This window comes from Austrofundulus limnaeus, unplaced genomic scaffold (genome assembly GCF_001266775.1).
Source record: "Austrofundulus limnaeus strain Quisiro unplaced genomic scaffold, Austrofundulus_limnaeus-1.0 Scaffold284, whole genome shotgun sequence".
In the NCBI taxonomy this organism is placed as follows: Eukaryota; Metazoa; Chordata; class Actinopteri; order Cyprinodontiformes; family Rivulidae; genus Austrofundulus; species Austrofundulus limnaeus.
In genome coordinates this window covers 131,278-145,921 of record NW_013952686.1, presented here as the reverse complement: position 1 = coordinate 145,921, position 14,644 = coordinate 131,278, and the positions used below count along the sequence as shown (strand labels likewise).

The window sequence follows — 14,644 nt, the reverse complement described above, 5'->3', positions numbered from 1 at the left end:
GAGAAATGTCCATGCCCTTTTTAACTTGTAATTTATTTAAATTAATTATGAACATTAGTTTAATCTCAAAAGTACATTTATTAAATTAAATGTCTCTGAAACAGCAAGTAGTGGATCTGCGCTCGAAAATGCAGCCTAGGTGGAGTAGTCGAACACAGATAAACTGATCCTTCAACACAGAGCATCTTCAGAAGACAAGCTGATAAAATATATTTTAAAAAATCTGTATTGTTCGATACAAGTGTGTATTGAACCTAAAGCACTGTATTGTACGGTTCGAGTTATATTGTTCTGCATTGTTTTTTATACTAATATAGTTTCATATGTGCATTAAAAGTTGTAAAATCAAATTGCAGAATCTTTATTTACACCCATCGAAGAATGGCCATCACAGCTGATGACGTGTCACTGGAGAACATCATACCCATCTCTCTTGACTTTGCTGTTGTCGAAGGTAAACATCATTTCTATGTTTCCCACTTCAGCTCACATGCCTTTAGAAATAAATGTCCTCATAACTTTGTCATAATTATTTGCACTAAAAAATCAAGACGTCGCTGCAGTAATAGTCTTGATTGTATCCTCACATGGTTCTTCTGCTGCATCCACTTTTAGTTTCTTCACCAGAGCAGCTTGTGGTTGTGGGTGAGTTGGCTTCGTTTTGTTTTTTGTTTTTTTAACTAAGACGCAGTCTTACAGAAGCTGTAAACTATCTAAAAATAAACACTGTATCTGATTAAAGGAGCTGATACCAGGGTGAGAATGAACTACAAGGACAAAGAGTTAGAGGTCCGACTTCCTTTTGGGTCTCACTCTCGTCTGTTCCTCGGTGAARTCAACAAGGCGTGGAGTGGTATGTTAAAACTGACAGACACAAACACTTTACAGGGGGCGGAGCCTGCAGACGTTATTTGAATCTGCAGTTAATGCAAGAAAAACAACAGCACAAACATAAACTCGTGTTGYAAAAACAATTTAATTGGCAATTTTCTAAATTGGTTAAAACATCTAATTATTTACTTTCACCATCTACTTGGAGGAAAATACTTTAGTCTGAAGATAAAATGATAAAATATATCAGAAACAAAGTTGTGACAGATTGCTGATACCTGAGTTTAGARCAATGTTTATCTCAGCGGCATGTAAACAGGAAACTTCCTGTGTGATACTTATACTGAATTAGTTCTTTCTGGGCATTTGAAAGAACAAAGAGGTATTTGGCTTTAAAGCAGAGGAGCCCAAAGTGKGGCCCGCKGGCCAAATTTGGCCCGCCAAGCCATTTGATTTGGCCCACCAACAGTTGCCAAAGTTACAAGGTTGTAACCTGTTATCCTATAGAAACACAGTATTTCCATTGGTCAAATGACTATATAAAAGGGCTGTAGTGCAGGTATTCATTCATGGTGCTGACATATCTTTGATTTATTAGGATTAAACATGAAACATGAAATGACAACAAGAAATATTTAGATCAGATTTAACCCCAYATGTAGATTTGCACACTTTACAAGGCCACAAAAACTCATATTTTATCAATTTATGATATGTCCCATGAGCCTTTGCTACTTGAGTGCATGGCAGACTTTCTCCAAGTTCACAAATTAAAACAAAAGAGGGCCATTGCATAGCTTAATCGTTAAAAATAAAGGACTTTACTTTAAAAAGTATTTGTATTTCATGTATTATCTTACTGCATTTGGCCCGCAGCCCTGGATAGATTTTCATTTTGGCCCTCTCGGGGAAAATGTTTGGGCACCCYTGCTTTAAAGGATGTGYCACATTYTGCAGGAGATTCTTTTGGAGTAAAAGAATCACAAAAACAACTGATAAAGACCAGCTCACTTCAAACTGAGCTGTTGACCTGACACTGGAAAGGATAATAATTATAATCAACTTCTTTTGGTCTCACTGTTTGTCTTTTTTTTAAAGATGTTTGCAGGTCTCCCATGCAGGTACCTAAGTTTGAGTGGATCAACAAGTACAAGAAAGCCAGCAGAAGCCAGGAAGTCATGAAACAAGCCCACCTACCCATGGGCAAACCTCATAAAAACAACCTGCACCACAAAACAGGTTTGTCGTCTCTTTCTTATTTGCAAATTCTCAAAGCCAGTGTCCCCATGGTACCTGTAAAAATCATTGATATGTATCAGGGTTTCCAGAAATGGCGCAGAGTGCACATTCCTGGCTGCTTTTGGCATCACAGACCTGCATCATAAAGTTCTAAAAGTAGCCTACCACTTCCTTTGAACACAACCTGTACACACAATTTTGATATGCTGCTGACATAACAAAATCTAATAGAAACATAAATTTAAAAAAAAGGCAAGAACAACCAAGGGTCGTATTCATTTGTTTTCAATGCAAACACACTTGCTTTCTTCTGATCATGAAGTGGCTCAATTCATCCAGGTAGACATCATTTTGTGTTTTTGCATCGTGAACAATGATGTTTTGACATTTATGCAAAACACACATGCACGAACGCGAGCGCGCACACTCACAACATACACACTCCAAAATCACATTAAAGCCTGTTCAGAGTGCCGCTAAAGGACGCATGAAGTATTGCTGTTTATGTTCATTCCTGCGTGGAAGTGCCAATCCCGTGTTTTCTTTTGTCTTTTATAAGTGCACGAGCTTTAATTTCCTATCATTGATATAATGAGCGACTTCCTGCACGCGCGGCGTCCTCCTGTCTGTCGTAGCTCCTCCTACTATCGTTAGCATCATGGGGCAGGTCTGAAAACACTGTACATTGATCCTCTGCACACATCATCACACACTATGAGCGGCAGCGGTAGAAGGAGATATCCGGTGTGGTGATGAGAGCCTCTGGTATGAAAAATGAATCCTACAGCGTCGTTTGTTGATTGAAGAGGCGATAAGCGCAGAGAGGACCAGGCAGTGATAGCTGGGATTATGAGCTAGCCTGTTATGCTAAAGCTAAGGACGCTAAATTTAGCCAAATATTATTTCGGGGACTTATCGACACACGTCAGCAAGGCTGAACWGTGTCGTTTACTTCATACTATAGCATAGGGGTACCATACATAAATAGCTACCTTTTTAAAATGAGACAAAACGCGAAGCTTTATGTGGTAAAATGTAGCAGCTAATGCTAATGCTATTTAAATGATGTCGCTAGCAGTGACCCACCTGTTGATGTGAAATACGACGAATGCTAGTCTTTTTTAAATCTGTTTACTGCTTTATTCTCTGTTTTTCCCCTTGTCTGTGTATTTCTCTTTAAGCTCCCCTTGTTTGTTAAGCCTGTTAGCTAAAATCAGTTGTCTGTAAACTTTACCTTTCTCGGTGAGTAAACGTTTTCACTGATTGCTTATCTTCCATTCAGCTTCAAATAAATCCAAGCTTTTCACAAAGAACGACATAAAATAGTCTAAATCAAATGAAGAGTAATTGATGGGGGGRAAAAGAAGGTTTGATGTTAATTATCGGTGCATGTATTTATTGCTGGAGGCCCGGGAAGTTGTGTAAGACTGAACTTTGTGCTTTTGTAGTAGAAATAMGTCGGTTCACGTTTAATACGGAAGAGTCTGACCTGATAAAACGTTCTTGCTGATTTAACCGCAGATAAAGACAAATGCAATGCATGGGTGTGTGAAACTGCATGTTGACCATGCAGCTTTCCTGTGGTTGACTGCAAATTTTGTTACTGGTTGAACATAATGCATACGCAGTACTGAAGTAATCCATGTTAATAACAGAAGAGGCACACACAGCAACTTAATGTTACAATTACACACCTTCAATGTAGTAGTTAGGCAAAAATATAGTTTTGATTTGAGATAGTTGGGTTGTTATTATTGTTTCAAATAACTACACTTTGCACATGTAAACAGCTTATTCATAAAATATTTTACATGTTAGACTTCTGTAACTTTTGCTGCTTAGGATGTTTATTGCTCAGCATTTAAGGGTTAAAACAGGTGATAATATTTGGTGTGTGTGTGATGCCTTGGACATATTTTGATGAAAATTGCAGAAAGTAATTATTGATTGTTCATTTAAAACTGAGTCACTTTTGGAGCCAACCAAATATCAAAGGCCACCCATGCAGCTGACTCTAGAAAACATGAAAAATGTGTATAATTTGGTCATTATAACAGTTATTGTGCAAAACATGCAGCAATGTCCCAATACTAGAGACGTTTTTTTTGCCCTCGGTTGAGAATATGAAATGACATCACCAAGGATAAAAAGTGATATTGGTCCAGAATATTGGGGTGTTTTTAAAAGTAAAAAAAGTGTTTATTTGAGTGAGACCAGTGTCGCGCCTGTCTGTACCGGGACACCACTAAAAACATGTGTTGGTAGTGGCTGGGAGTCTTTTAAAAAACATGCTCTAATTTTGACAGCTTGCAATATTTAATTTGTTTTTGCATAATATTGTTTTTTTAGTTTGAGAAATTGGCTGCATCTCCAACATTACTCAGCAGAAGATGATCTAAGCCTAAAACTCTGGTATGAAATACCGCAGGTGATAGACATTCGTTGGCCTTTCAATTTAAGGTTGGATTTTACCACTTCTTTTTATATTTGTCTTATTAGTTATCTTGGATAACTCAAGTTAACAGCTACTTGTGCATTGCATGCACCATTAAGTTCTTCTTATTCTAAGTTGTAGCATTCCTGAAGGGCAGTCTTCATACATGATTTCACAGTTTGTTGCAAGTTTTCTCAGTCAAGCAAAATCCTGCCCCTCTGCACACTGTAAAGTTACTGGATGTTAACAGAGCTGTATGTTTGTGGATCTTTATGGGCTGTTTTCCTTTAATAATTTTTATAATGCTAAACATAATCTCTGCTATTTAAAGCCTTTATGACTTCTTGTAAAGACTGGTACATGCAGCAGGTCTTGTCATGTTTTCCTAATTCTGGTAGTTTGATATTTGTCAACACTGTTTTCATGAATGATTGTTCTTAGAAAGAGCTTTACCAATGTCTGACTCACAAATGCTCTTGAAATGAGGTGCGTACTGAGTCTGACGAAACCTTTGGGAWAAGATAACATGATAATATTTTAGTAAAAACAGAAGACATTTTAATGCCTTGCAGAAATGCTTTTTTTATTTTGCCATGACTGTGTTTCCTTTCTCAAAACAAACTGTATTGACTGTGACCAGATTCCAAATAAATCTTTAGTTGCCAATCAAAATCCTGTGTTAATGAATAAGGCTTCATTGTTTAGGTCATTATGATGCATCATTCAAATGGAGTCCTAATGTAGAGTTCAGTGCTTTTTTTTTTTAGAGTTTGAATTTCTTTTCAGAAGTCTTGGTTTTCACTCTTATAAAAGCCAGCTGTCTGTGCTGCCAAGTTGCCCGAGACAGGGCCTGTGCTGTCTCATACTTCACACTCAGCCTTCAAATGCAGCTACTTAGGATGCAATAACTGTAACGAAAGTGTGAAAGGCCTCCAGTCTGTTGAAGGCAATAACTGAGCCCTAATTGGAGAGTAATAAGCTCAACTTCATTTATTTCATCATAAATCATAAGGGGTGCCAGTTTACTCAGCTGAAATGTTGGTTCACTAACTGGTGACTTGTTTAATTATTATTATTGTTGTTGTTGTTGTTGTTGTTGTTGTTGTTGTTGTTGTTGTTGTTAAAAGGGACCTGTGTAAGCCGTTTTTTTGTGTGTTGGTAGTTCTTAAAGAACACCTGCTAAATCTATTGCTTTTCGTCTTCTTTGTCCATACAGAGAAATCGACTGATAAAAAGGAATCTTTAGAAAAGTTGAAAACTTCTAATAGTGCCACACAGAAGTCCAAAATACATTCCAGCCCAGAGAGGTAAGTGTTTTATACTTCATCTTGCTTAAAGTGGGACTGCATTATTTTTGCTCAGGGATGGTTCAAGTTTGAGAATAGTTTCCTCCTAAAGTAAAGTGGCTTTTATTGGATGGCTTATACATTCAAAAGTAAATTTTACTAGCTATTATGGCCTCATAAGACCTCAAAAAAGAATATAATCAAGAAAAAAAACATATCTTTTATGTTTTTTTTTTTTTTTTGTATCAGCTGAACAGAGTTTTCTGTATAGATGCAGGCGTGTCTCCACCCTGTCAATAAAAGGTCAAACTCAAAAGCACTCTCCTCAAAGAGATTGAAATTTGGTTTGAGGGATAAAAAAAAAGGGAGTCCAGATAGAAGCGGTGATAATACATGTGCCTGCAGCAGCTTCAACTTGTTTTCATCTTCACTAAACACTATTTCAAAAACAGCCTGTGTATTAAACTTGTGTCAAATTTGTAGGAGTTCACAGAATGATTCACTGTACAACAATCTGTTTGACAAGAAACTGGTATAATGTCTCCAAATTTATACCTTTTTTAATAAGAAGTATTTCTTAATTAAATCAGCCAGGCAGAAAGATATGAAAGGGTATTTTTATGATAAGTGAAAGATGGGACAAAATACTTTTGTGTTGCCATTTGTTCTATATTGACCAACTGTTTTCTCCTTTCTTACGGTATGCAGTTCATACGTTTATAGTCGAGAGGACCGGGATGATCTGGTGCGCTCATCCAGCCACACAACATCCAACAAAGCTCAGATACTGACCATGCCGCAGTTCGGACTACGTGACAACCTCATCAAGTGTGAGCTCCTGAAAAATGAGGAGTTTTATACCTATCGAGAGGACTATAGGTAAAAATAAATAAATAAATAAATAAATAAAATACAGTTCTAAGCTGGTTTGGATCTGAAAGTTTTGTCAGTAACATTTTTGCAAGTTGGTTTGTGCTAAAAACTCATTTTTTACACTAAAACTCTAAAGCAGGGGTGTCAAACTCATTTTCAGCTAGGGCCACATGAGCATTATGGTGGCCCTCGAAGGGCCAGTCGTAATGAACTTTGATGTTTCATGTTTAACTTTGACCAGAGTTTTAACTCGTCCTCTTTTAAACATTGATAAGAACTAAGTGTACGACTGACTAAATCTGTAATAAATACAGAAATATTATTAAAAGTAAAACAAAAAAGTTTTACTCACTGATGAGTTTCTAGTGAGTAGCTGCTTTATGGCAAATTTAGTCTATGTTTGATGATGACTTTAAAGCAGCTTATTTTCAGACATTAGTACTGTGCTATCCAACTAAATTGCTCAGTTACTTCAAGTCAACAGCTCAGGGACTGGAATTTTTTTAAAATTTATTTTTATTTAATTTATTTTTATTAAATTAATTTTGTTGCGTTTAACCATAAATTTAAAGTTTGCCATTGACATGAGAAACAAATTTCATGTTAAGTAAAAAAATAATTTTTTTGGGGGTGGGGGCGCGCACGGGAGTCACTCACGGACCACATTTGGCCCGCAGGCCTTGTGTTTGACACGTGCTCTAAAGTGTTTGAAATTCAATTTATTGAACAATTTCAAACCATAAATACTAAGTGTTTGTTCTTTACCTCAATATTTTAGATTTACTGCATTTTAAGTCTCACTTATTTACCTCTAGGTTTTCACTTTTAGACCAAAACCTGAATTTAGGAGGGAAATCTGAATATTTTAACTTATTATTTCGTAACTTGTTTGGTTGAACACGGTTAACAGTTAAAACCAGAAAAATAAACGTTTCTGATATTTCACGGTGAAGTCAGTGGGTTAGCAGTTTCAATCCATTTGTACAGYGTAGTTGTCGWACATTTTCAGCCTTAAAAGTGTTATAAAAAGGATGAATCAACAGTTGTGGGTTAGCAGTTGGTGTTAACCAAATTAAGCAATACTGTCGAGATGCACCGATGCAGTGTGCTTCCATTTTGTTGCTCAACTTGTTGCTCTTTCAGAGTTTCTGTGAGGCAAAGTCGTTTTAATGTCCACTAGGGTTTTTTTATTGGGTCTCGTCATTTGAACATAAATATGTTGCTGTTTATTTTCTGAATACTGCCTCCTGCYGGTACATCTGTGTAGCTATTTAGAGAGCTATGCAGAGGTTAAAAGAATTCATAATTCATTTGGTCAGCATGATGAATGAATCTTAACATTTTCATTGTTTTGTTTCCGTTAATTACTAAGTAAATGCATGTTAAATTGTTTAAAATGTCAATTATGTAGTGCTTAGTGTGTTTTTCAGTCATTCATTAATTCATTTATTTTTACGAGATAATTTCTTGACAATCACACAGTGGTGTATGAGCAACACTGTGGGGTTTACAAATGTGGCCATTGAATAGTTAAACAAGTTAAACAGTTCGACCATTTGAAAGCAAGCACTCTGACTTACAGCCAAATGAAAGTTCAAGTTTCATCCCATACATCAGACACACAGCACATACTGATTAGGTCATTACAAATAATTTTTATGGGTGTGAGTTTCAAAATATCAGGACTTTGCTTGACTTGGAACTATCCCCAATATGCCCTGAATGTTATAAACATTCTTGAAATAAAATACAGAAATTGCCATTAGGGGTGGGAATCTTTTACTATCTCATGACTGGATTTGATTCTGACTTTTAGGGCCTCGATTTGATTCAAAATCGATTTTTTTTTTCATTCAAAACTGATAATCTGAGTCCATTTGTCGTCTTCCCAAAGTGCTTCATCTTCATTTTGCAAACCTTGCAGACAGTGAAGCTCGTGTTAAACTCAGACTCATTCAGTAAAAACCGAAATGAGCCCAAATCTTTGCATTCAAATTAAGATGGGGCCAGTTGAATATCTTTCCTCCAGTTTTATAGTTTCCTCTTTGTTTTGGTGCTTTCTGCGCATGCGTATGCCATACGAACCAGAACCAGCTGTGTGGTGACGACAGGACGTGCCATGTATTTATAAAATGGAGACTGAAACCCATTGGATTTGCTTTAATTATTTATTTTTGTATCGATATTGGGGCATTTTCAATAGATTCTGAATCTTTGTAAATGAGAATGACGATTCTAATGTGAATTGATTATTTTTGGTACACCCCTTATTGCCATGCTGAGTAGAGTGTTAATATAAATGGTAGCCATTTTCAACAAATGACCTAAATAAGCTGTACTGTTCTGGCACCCATTTGTTTSTTTGCAAACTGAGAACATACCAAATAATCAAGCTGATGGAAAGCAGCAAATATTTCTCTGAGTAATGGAGGCCAGGCCCATAAGGATAGAAAGTGTACTGATCAGTGACAATCTGTACACAATAACTACATGCTGACCCTGAAACATGGACACACAACCACAGACTGAAAGCCAAATGCTGGAAGGAAGGAAACTGGTTTGATTGTAGACCTGCAAAGCAAGTGGAGATGTAAATGAAAAGGGCTTGGCTTTCCCACATTGTGACTGTGGGGCTGCTGACTGTTCAGTAGACAAGATGTTGGTAATTTTTTCTGTGTCCTCCTTGTCCTTTTTATAGTTCTGTTCTGGTTTTGTATTTTGCTTCCACTTTTGTTAGCTTTTACGGTTTCACTGGAGAATGTTTAGTTTTATATATAACATAGTTAAAGAATCAAGAGATAGATCAAGCWGTTTATCAAATTTATATTATTGCCGTACCTCATTTTACATAAAACTAGTAGAGTTGTCCCTGGGAGATTTTTGGCAGAATCATCATCGCAAATGCTACATATGTTTGACTCGCTTCTGGTACTTTACTGTTCTCAGCATGCAAATGAAATAGAATGATGATGATAATGGGACATGCTGTATGGAAACTGAAAGACAAAAGGTATCACACGTGGCTTAAAAAGTTATGTATTTTTTTAAAGAGGCTTCATGTATGAGTGAAGTTGGCAGACAAAACCTATGAGAGGTCATAGACACTTGTCTCGCTGGTTATATGCTGAGTGGTTAAAAATCGCTTTCATTTTTTGATATTTTTAATCAAATCACATCTGTCAGTTGTAATAAAAATGCAGCTGTGCACTTTTTTCATGCAGGACATCAAAGTTTGTTGGTAAGATCCCCAGTGTTGCAGTTTTATCCATATACAGAAGACTGGAGTCTAATTTCATCATTCATTTTCTTTAAGTGGAAATCACAAAAAAGAAAACGTAATTGTCTGACCTGGATCAGTGTAAGTTCTGATATTTCTCTTGTACTGTTTCAGCTTTTTTCTTGGTACGTACAATGTAAATGGACAGGCACCAAAGGAAAGCCTCTGTCCTTGGCTGAGCTGCACTCCCAACCCTCCTGACATATACTGCGTTGGGTAAGTCAGATTCACCCTGCTGAAGAGGAAGAGCACTGTTATTTCTTGTTTAATCCCATTAAAAAGACAGACGTTTGCTGCTCAAACCTCTGACAGACGCCTGCAGCCATTGAACTGGTTTTAAGTTMAGAATATGCCCACCCACAGTTTCCAGACGTACAGGCCAACTAATCCTGCTTACCTGTCAGTTTACTGCTTTTGTTGTAAGGGAGTGAGAACGTTTATTTAGCAGAAAAGCAGTTTTGGATGCTGGAATCAAAGTCTGTCTAATTTTTTTTTTTTGCCTGTTTGGGTGTCTTTGTAGTTTTCAGGAGCTTGACCTCAGCAAAGAGGCTTTTTTCTTCACTGATACCCCCAAAGAGCCGGAATGGACAAAGGCTGTGTCTGAGGCTTTGCATCCAGATGCTAAATATGCCTTGGTAAGGAAATGTCTTGTTTCTTCACTCCTGCTTTTTTTTCCCTATATCTTGCTCTCACAGAATGATTTATACATTCTCAAAGTTTTTTTTATTCTATTATGGGAGCCAGTAGCATTTTTATATTTTTAACAAAACAGTTTTAATAGTCTTGTTACCCTTTTTTTTTTGATAAGTCAGATCCTATAATGTGTTACTTTTTCTTTCTACAGTATTTTCATTATTCAGTTTCATGTACAGTACTTCCCTTTTCTCAGAGTACCAGCTCTGCCTGTTAACTTCCTTAATTGTTTGTTTTTCTGGTTAACTTGTCTTAAGGATTCACAGAATGTGTCATAAATGACAACTCGTTTGAAATAACTTTCATTTCTTTTTTCTCATTTGGCTAATTACCACAGACGCAGTTTAACCACTTTTAAAATGTTTTCATGTTAAATTTGCAGTGTTGATTTGTGTTCGATTGAGAGTAAGGGTCAATTATTTAACAATCATTTTAGAGAAGGCATGCTTTAATGTTTTCATAATACTGATACAAGCAGCACAGATGTAACACATCAGCTAAAGATGTACTGATATGTTTTCATATGAGTTTTAATTTATATTTACAGCAGGTAAAATAAGTATTGAACACGTCAACATTTTTCTCAGTAAATATATTACTAGAGGTGCTAATRACATGAAATTTTCACCAGATGTCGGTAACAACCCAAGTGATCCATACATAAAAAGAAATCAAACCATAAATGTCCAGAAATGAAGTTATTTGTAATAATGTGGAATGAAACAGGGAAAAAGTATTGAACACATGAAGAAAGGGAGGTGTAAAAAGGCATGGAAAGCCAAGACACCAGCTGAACTTTCTCAGTAATTAGAAAGCAAGCCTGCCCCTTGTCAGTGCAAGTTAATATCAGCTGGTTCAATCCCAAATGATGGCCAGGTATCACACAAGAACCATCTGATGATGGGTAAAAGTAAAGAGCTCTCTCAAGACCTTCACAACCTTATTGTTGCAAAGCATAATGATGGCATCGGTTACAGAAGAATGTCTAAACTTCTGAAGGTTCCAGTGAGCACTGTTGGRGCCATAATTCAGAAGTGGAAAGAACATTATTTCACCATAAACCGACCACGACCAGGTGCTCCTCGCAAGATTTCTGTCAGAGGAGTGAAAAGAATTATCAGAAGAGTTGTCCAAGAGCCAAGGACCACTTGTGGAGAGCTTCAGAAAGACCTGGAATTAGCAGGTACGWTTGTTTCAAAGAAAACAATAAGTAATGCACTGAACCACCATGGCCTGTATGCACGCTCACCACGCAAGACTCCACTGCTGAAGAAACAGCATGTTGAAGCTCCTTTAAAGTTTGCTGCACAACATTTAGACAAGCCTGTGTAATTCTGGGAGAATATAGTCTGGTCAGATGAGACCAACATTGAACTGTTTGGATGCCAGAATACACATCATGTTTGGAGGTCAAATGGCACTGCACATCAGCCCAAAAACACCAGACCAACAGTGAAGTTTGTAGATGGGAACATCATGGTGTGGGGCTGTTTTTCAGCATATGGTACTGGCAAACTTCAAATAATTGAAGGAAGGATGAGTGGAAAAATGTACAGAGACATTCTTGATAAAAATCTGCTTCCATCTACCAGGATGATGAAGATGAAACGTGGCTGGACATTTCAGCAAGACAATGAGCCCAAACACAAAGCTAAGGAAACTCTCAGTTGGTTTCAGAGAAAGAAACTAAAGCTGCTGGAATGGCCCAGCCAATCACCTGACCTGAATCCAACAGAAAATCTATGGAAAGAACTAAAGATCAGAGTTCATAGAAGAGGTCCACGAAACCTTCAAGATTTGAAGACTGTTTGTGTGGAAGAATGGGCCAAAATCACACCTGAGCAATGCGTGACACTAGTTTCTCCATACAGGAGGTGTCTTGAAGCTGTCATTGACAACAAAGGCTTTTATACAAAGTATTAGATAAATTTCAGGAAGTGTGTTCAATACTTTTTCCYTGTGTCATTCCACATTATTACAAATAACTTCATTTCTGGACATTTATGGTTTGATTTCTTTGTATGTATGGATCACTTGGGTTGTTACCGACATCTGTTGAAAATTTCATATCATTAGTACCTCTAGTAATATATTTACTGAGAAAAGTGTTGACATGTTCAATACTTATTTTACCCGCTGTATATCATTTGCTGCTTCAGGTGAAGTTGGTGCGTCTGGTTGGCATCATGCTGATCTTCTATGTGAAGAAGGAGCACGCAGAGTTCATCTCTGATGTGGAGGCTGAAACTGTGGGCACAGGCATCATGGGAAGGATGGTGAGAACTGCTCCTACTGAGCTCTTTTTTTCTACATATGATCTTTTATTAGATTATTACAAAAGGTACTGAGTTTGTGAGGGCAGCTGTGATCGGAGCTTCAAGTAGGCTGGTAGGTGCCCCATTAGACCTCAGGATTAAAACAAAAGAAAAAGATTGTTGCCGTCTTATAGTTTTTTTATCTTTATGCATGCTTGTCAGAAATATGATGAGATCAAATCTTTTCTTTGAAATGTTGCAAACTTCTCTGTCATCTGCCAGCTTTTGGTCATTTTAAGTATTGCTTTACTGTCATGTAACTCTACTCTCTTTTTGCTTTTGATTAGATTAACAGCATTCTGACTGGATTTTTCCCAACCTGTTTTAGGGAAACAAGGGTGCTGTTGCAATCCGTTTTCGGTTCCACAACTCTAATATATGCGTGGTCAATTCTCACCTTGCTGCCCACGTCGAAGAGTATGAGAGACGTAATCAGGACTACAAGGATATTTGCAGTCGACTCCTGTTTCGTCAACTCGATCTTACCCAGCCTCCACTCACAATCATGAAGCACAAGTATGTACCGCTTAACCTTTATTGTAGTTACACATAGAGCTGGGTGATGTGGGCTCTAAGCAGTTCCTTCTGTGGTCTTGTTTTTTGTGACCTCTTAACAAAGAAAGCTGAGTGCATCAATAAGTGCATGTAACAGAAATGCTTGAAAAAGGCACTTCAGAATCATTTTATGACTGATATTTGTTACAACCAACTATCAAAAGTATAGTAATAAAATAAAGTATTACTGAAAATCAGAGGCATGAGATCATGATGTGACTGCAAAGTAAAACCGTTAAACAGTCAAATCAGTGCAAAAGTGATTTTTGTTGTTTATTTCCTGTTTTGTACTTTTGTTGTGGATTTATTTGACTAACAAGTTATGCAGTCGGATCATTTCATCTTTTTATTTCTGTGAGTAAACATGGGAGTGTTTAGCTGTTCGTGACATTTCAGTGTTTAAAACAAATTCCTGTGACATTTTGGTCAGGACATGCTTTGCTGATCCCCACATTTTGTTATTCTTACTTTCAAAATCAGAATCACTGCTGGATTGACATTTCCAGTTCTGTTTTTCTTCAAAACTAAAATGTTTGTTCATTTTTAAATCATCCTCTGTGGATGCTTGTTAATACAATGCTCCTATTTTTTTCTCTCTTGAGTGTCTGGATGTTCAATTCAATTCAGTTTATTTATATAGCGCCAGGTCACAACATACGTCGTCTCAGGGCAATGTACACAAAAAAATGTAAAAATCCAAAGAAGCCAGCAGATTGTGTTGAATCACTTCATCACAGTCTCACATCCTGAGCAGCACATTAGTGACAGTGGAGAGGAAAAACTCCCTTTTTACAGGATGAAACCTCCAGCAGAACCAGGCTCAGGACAGGCAGCCATCTGCCTCGACCGGCTGGGTTTGGGACAGGAAAGAGACACAGACAAACAGAAGAACTGGTCCTGGTGTATTTTCTTCTGGAAGAGAGACAAAGAAAACATGTTATTGATAGAAATAATTACTGCAAGCTCTGCCTCTCATTCTACCTTTAGAAACTCGAGGAACCACGAGTAAACCTGCAGTCTGAGAGCAAAGGGTATGGAGGTAAATTTGTGTTTTTATTATTCAATCAAACAAAAAGCATCTTCAATCAAAAAAATAATTTCAATCAAAAATAGTTTTTTCAACCAAACAAAAAATAAATTC

At 37.1% G+C, this 14,644-nt stretch overlaps 1 protein-coding gene across 2 annotated transcripts in view; it reads left to right on the top strand.

Moving 5' to 3' along the window:
• Positions 1–14,644, top strand: part of inpp5b (inositol polyphosphate-5-phosphatase B) — a 22,789-nt gene that overhangs the window by 480 nt on the left and 7,665 nt on the right. Inside the window, exons 2-11 of one of the 2 annotated variants that reach the window (XM_014021252.1) lie at positions 357–454; positions 616–645; positions 743–853; positions 1,930–2,070; positions 5,721–5,811; positions 6,499–6,669; positions 10,055–10,156; positions 10,461–10,575; positions 12,793–12,909; positions 13,277–13,464. In XM_014021252.1, coding sequence (XP_013876706.1) covers positions 382–454; positions 616–645; positions 743–853; positions 1,930–2,070; positions 5,721–5,811; positions 6,499–6,669; positions 10,055–10,156; positions 10,461–10,575; positions 12,793–12,909; positions 13,277–13,464 — 1,139 coding nt within the window. In that variant the 5' untranslated portion in view covers positions 357–381. Of the gene's footprint in view, positions 1–356; positions 455–615; positions 646–742; positions 854–1,929; positions 2,071–2,716; positions 2,836–5,720; positions 5,812–6,498; positions 6,670–10,054; positions 10,157–10,460; positions 10,576–12,792; positions 12,910–13,276; positions 13,465–14,644 lie in introns of those variants that run through there. The other variant, XM_014021251.1, reaches the window with a different exon arrangement.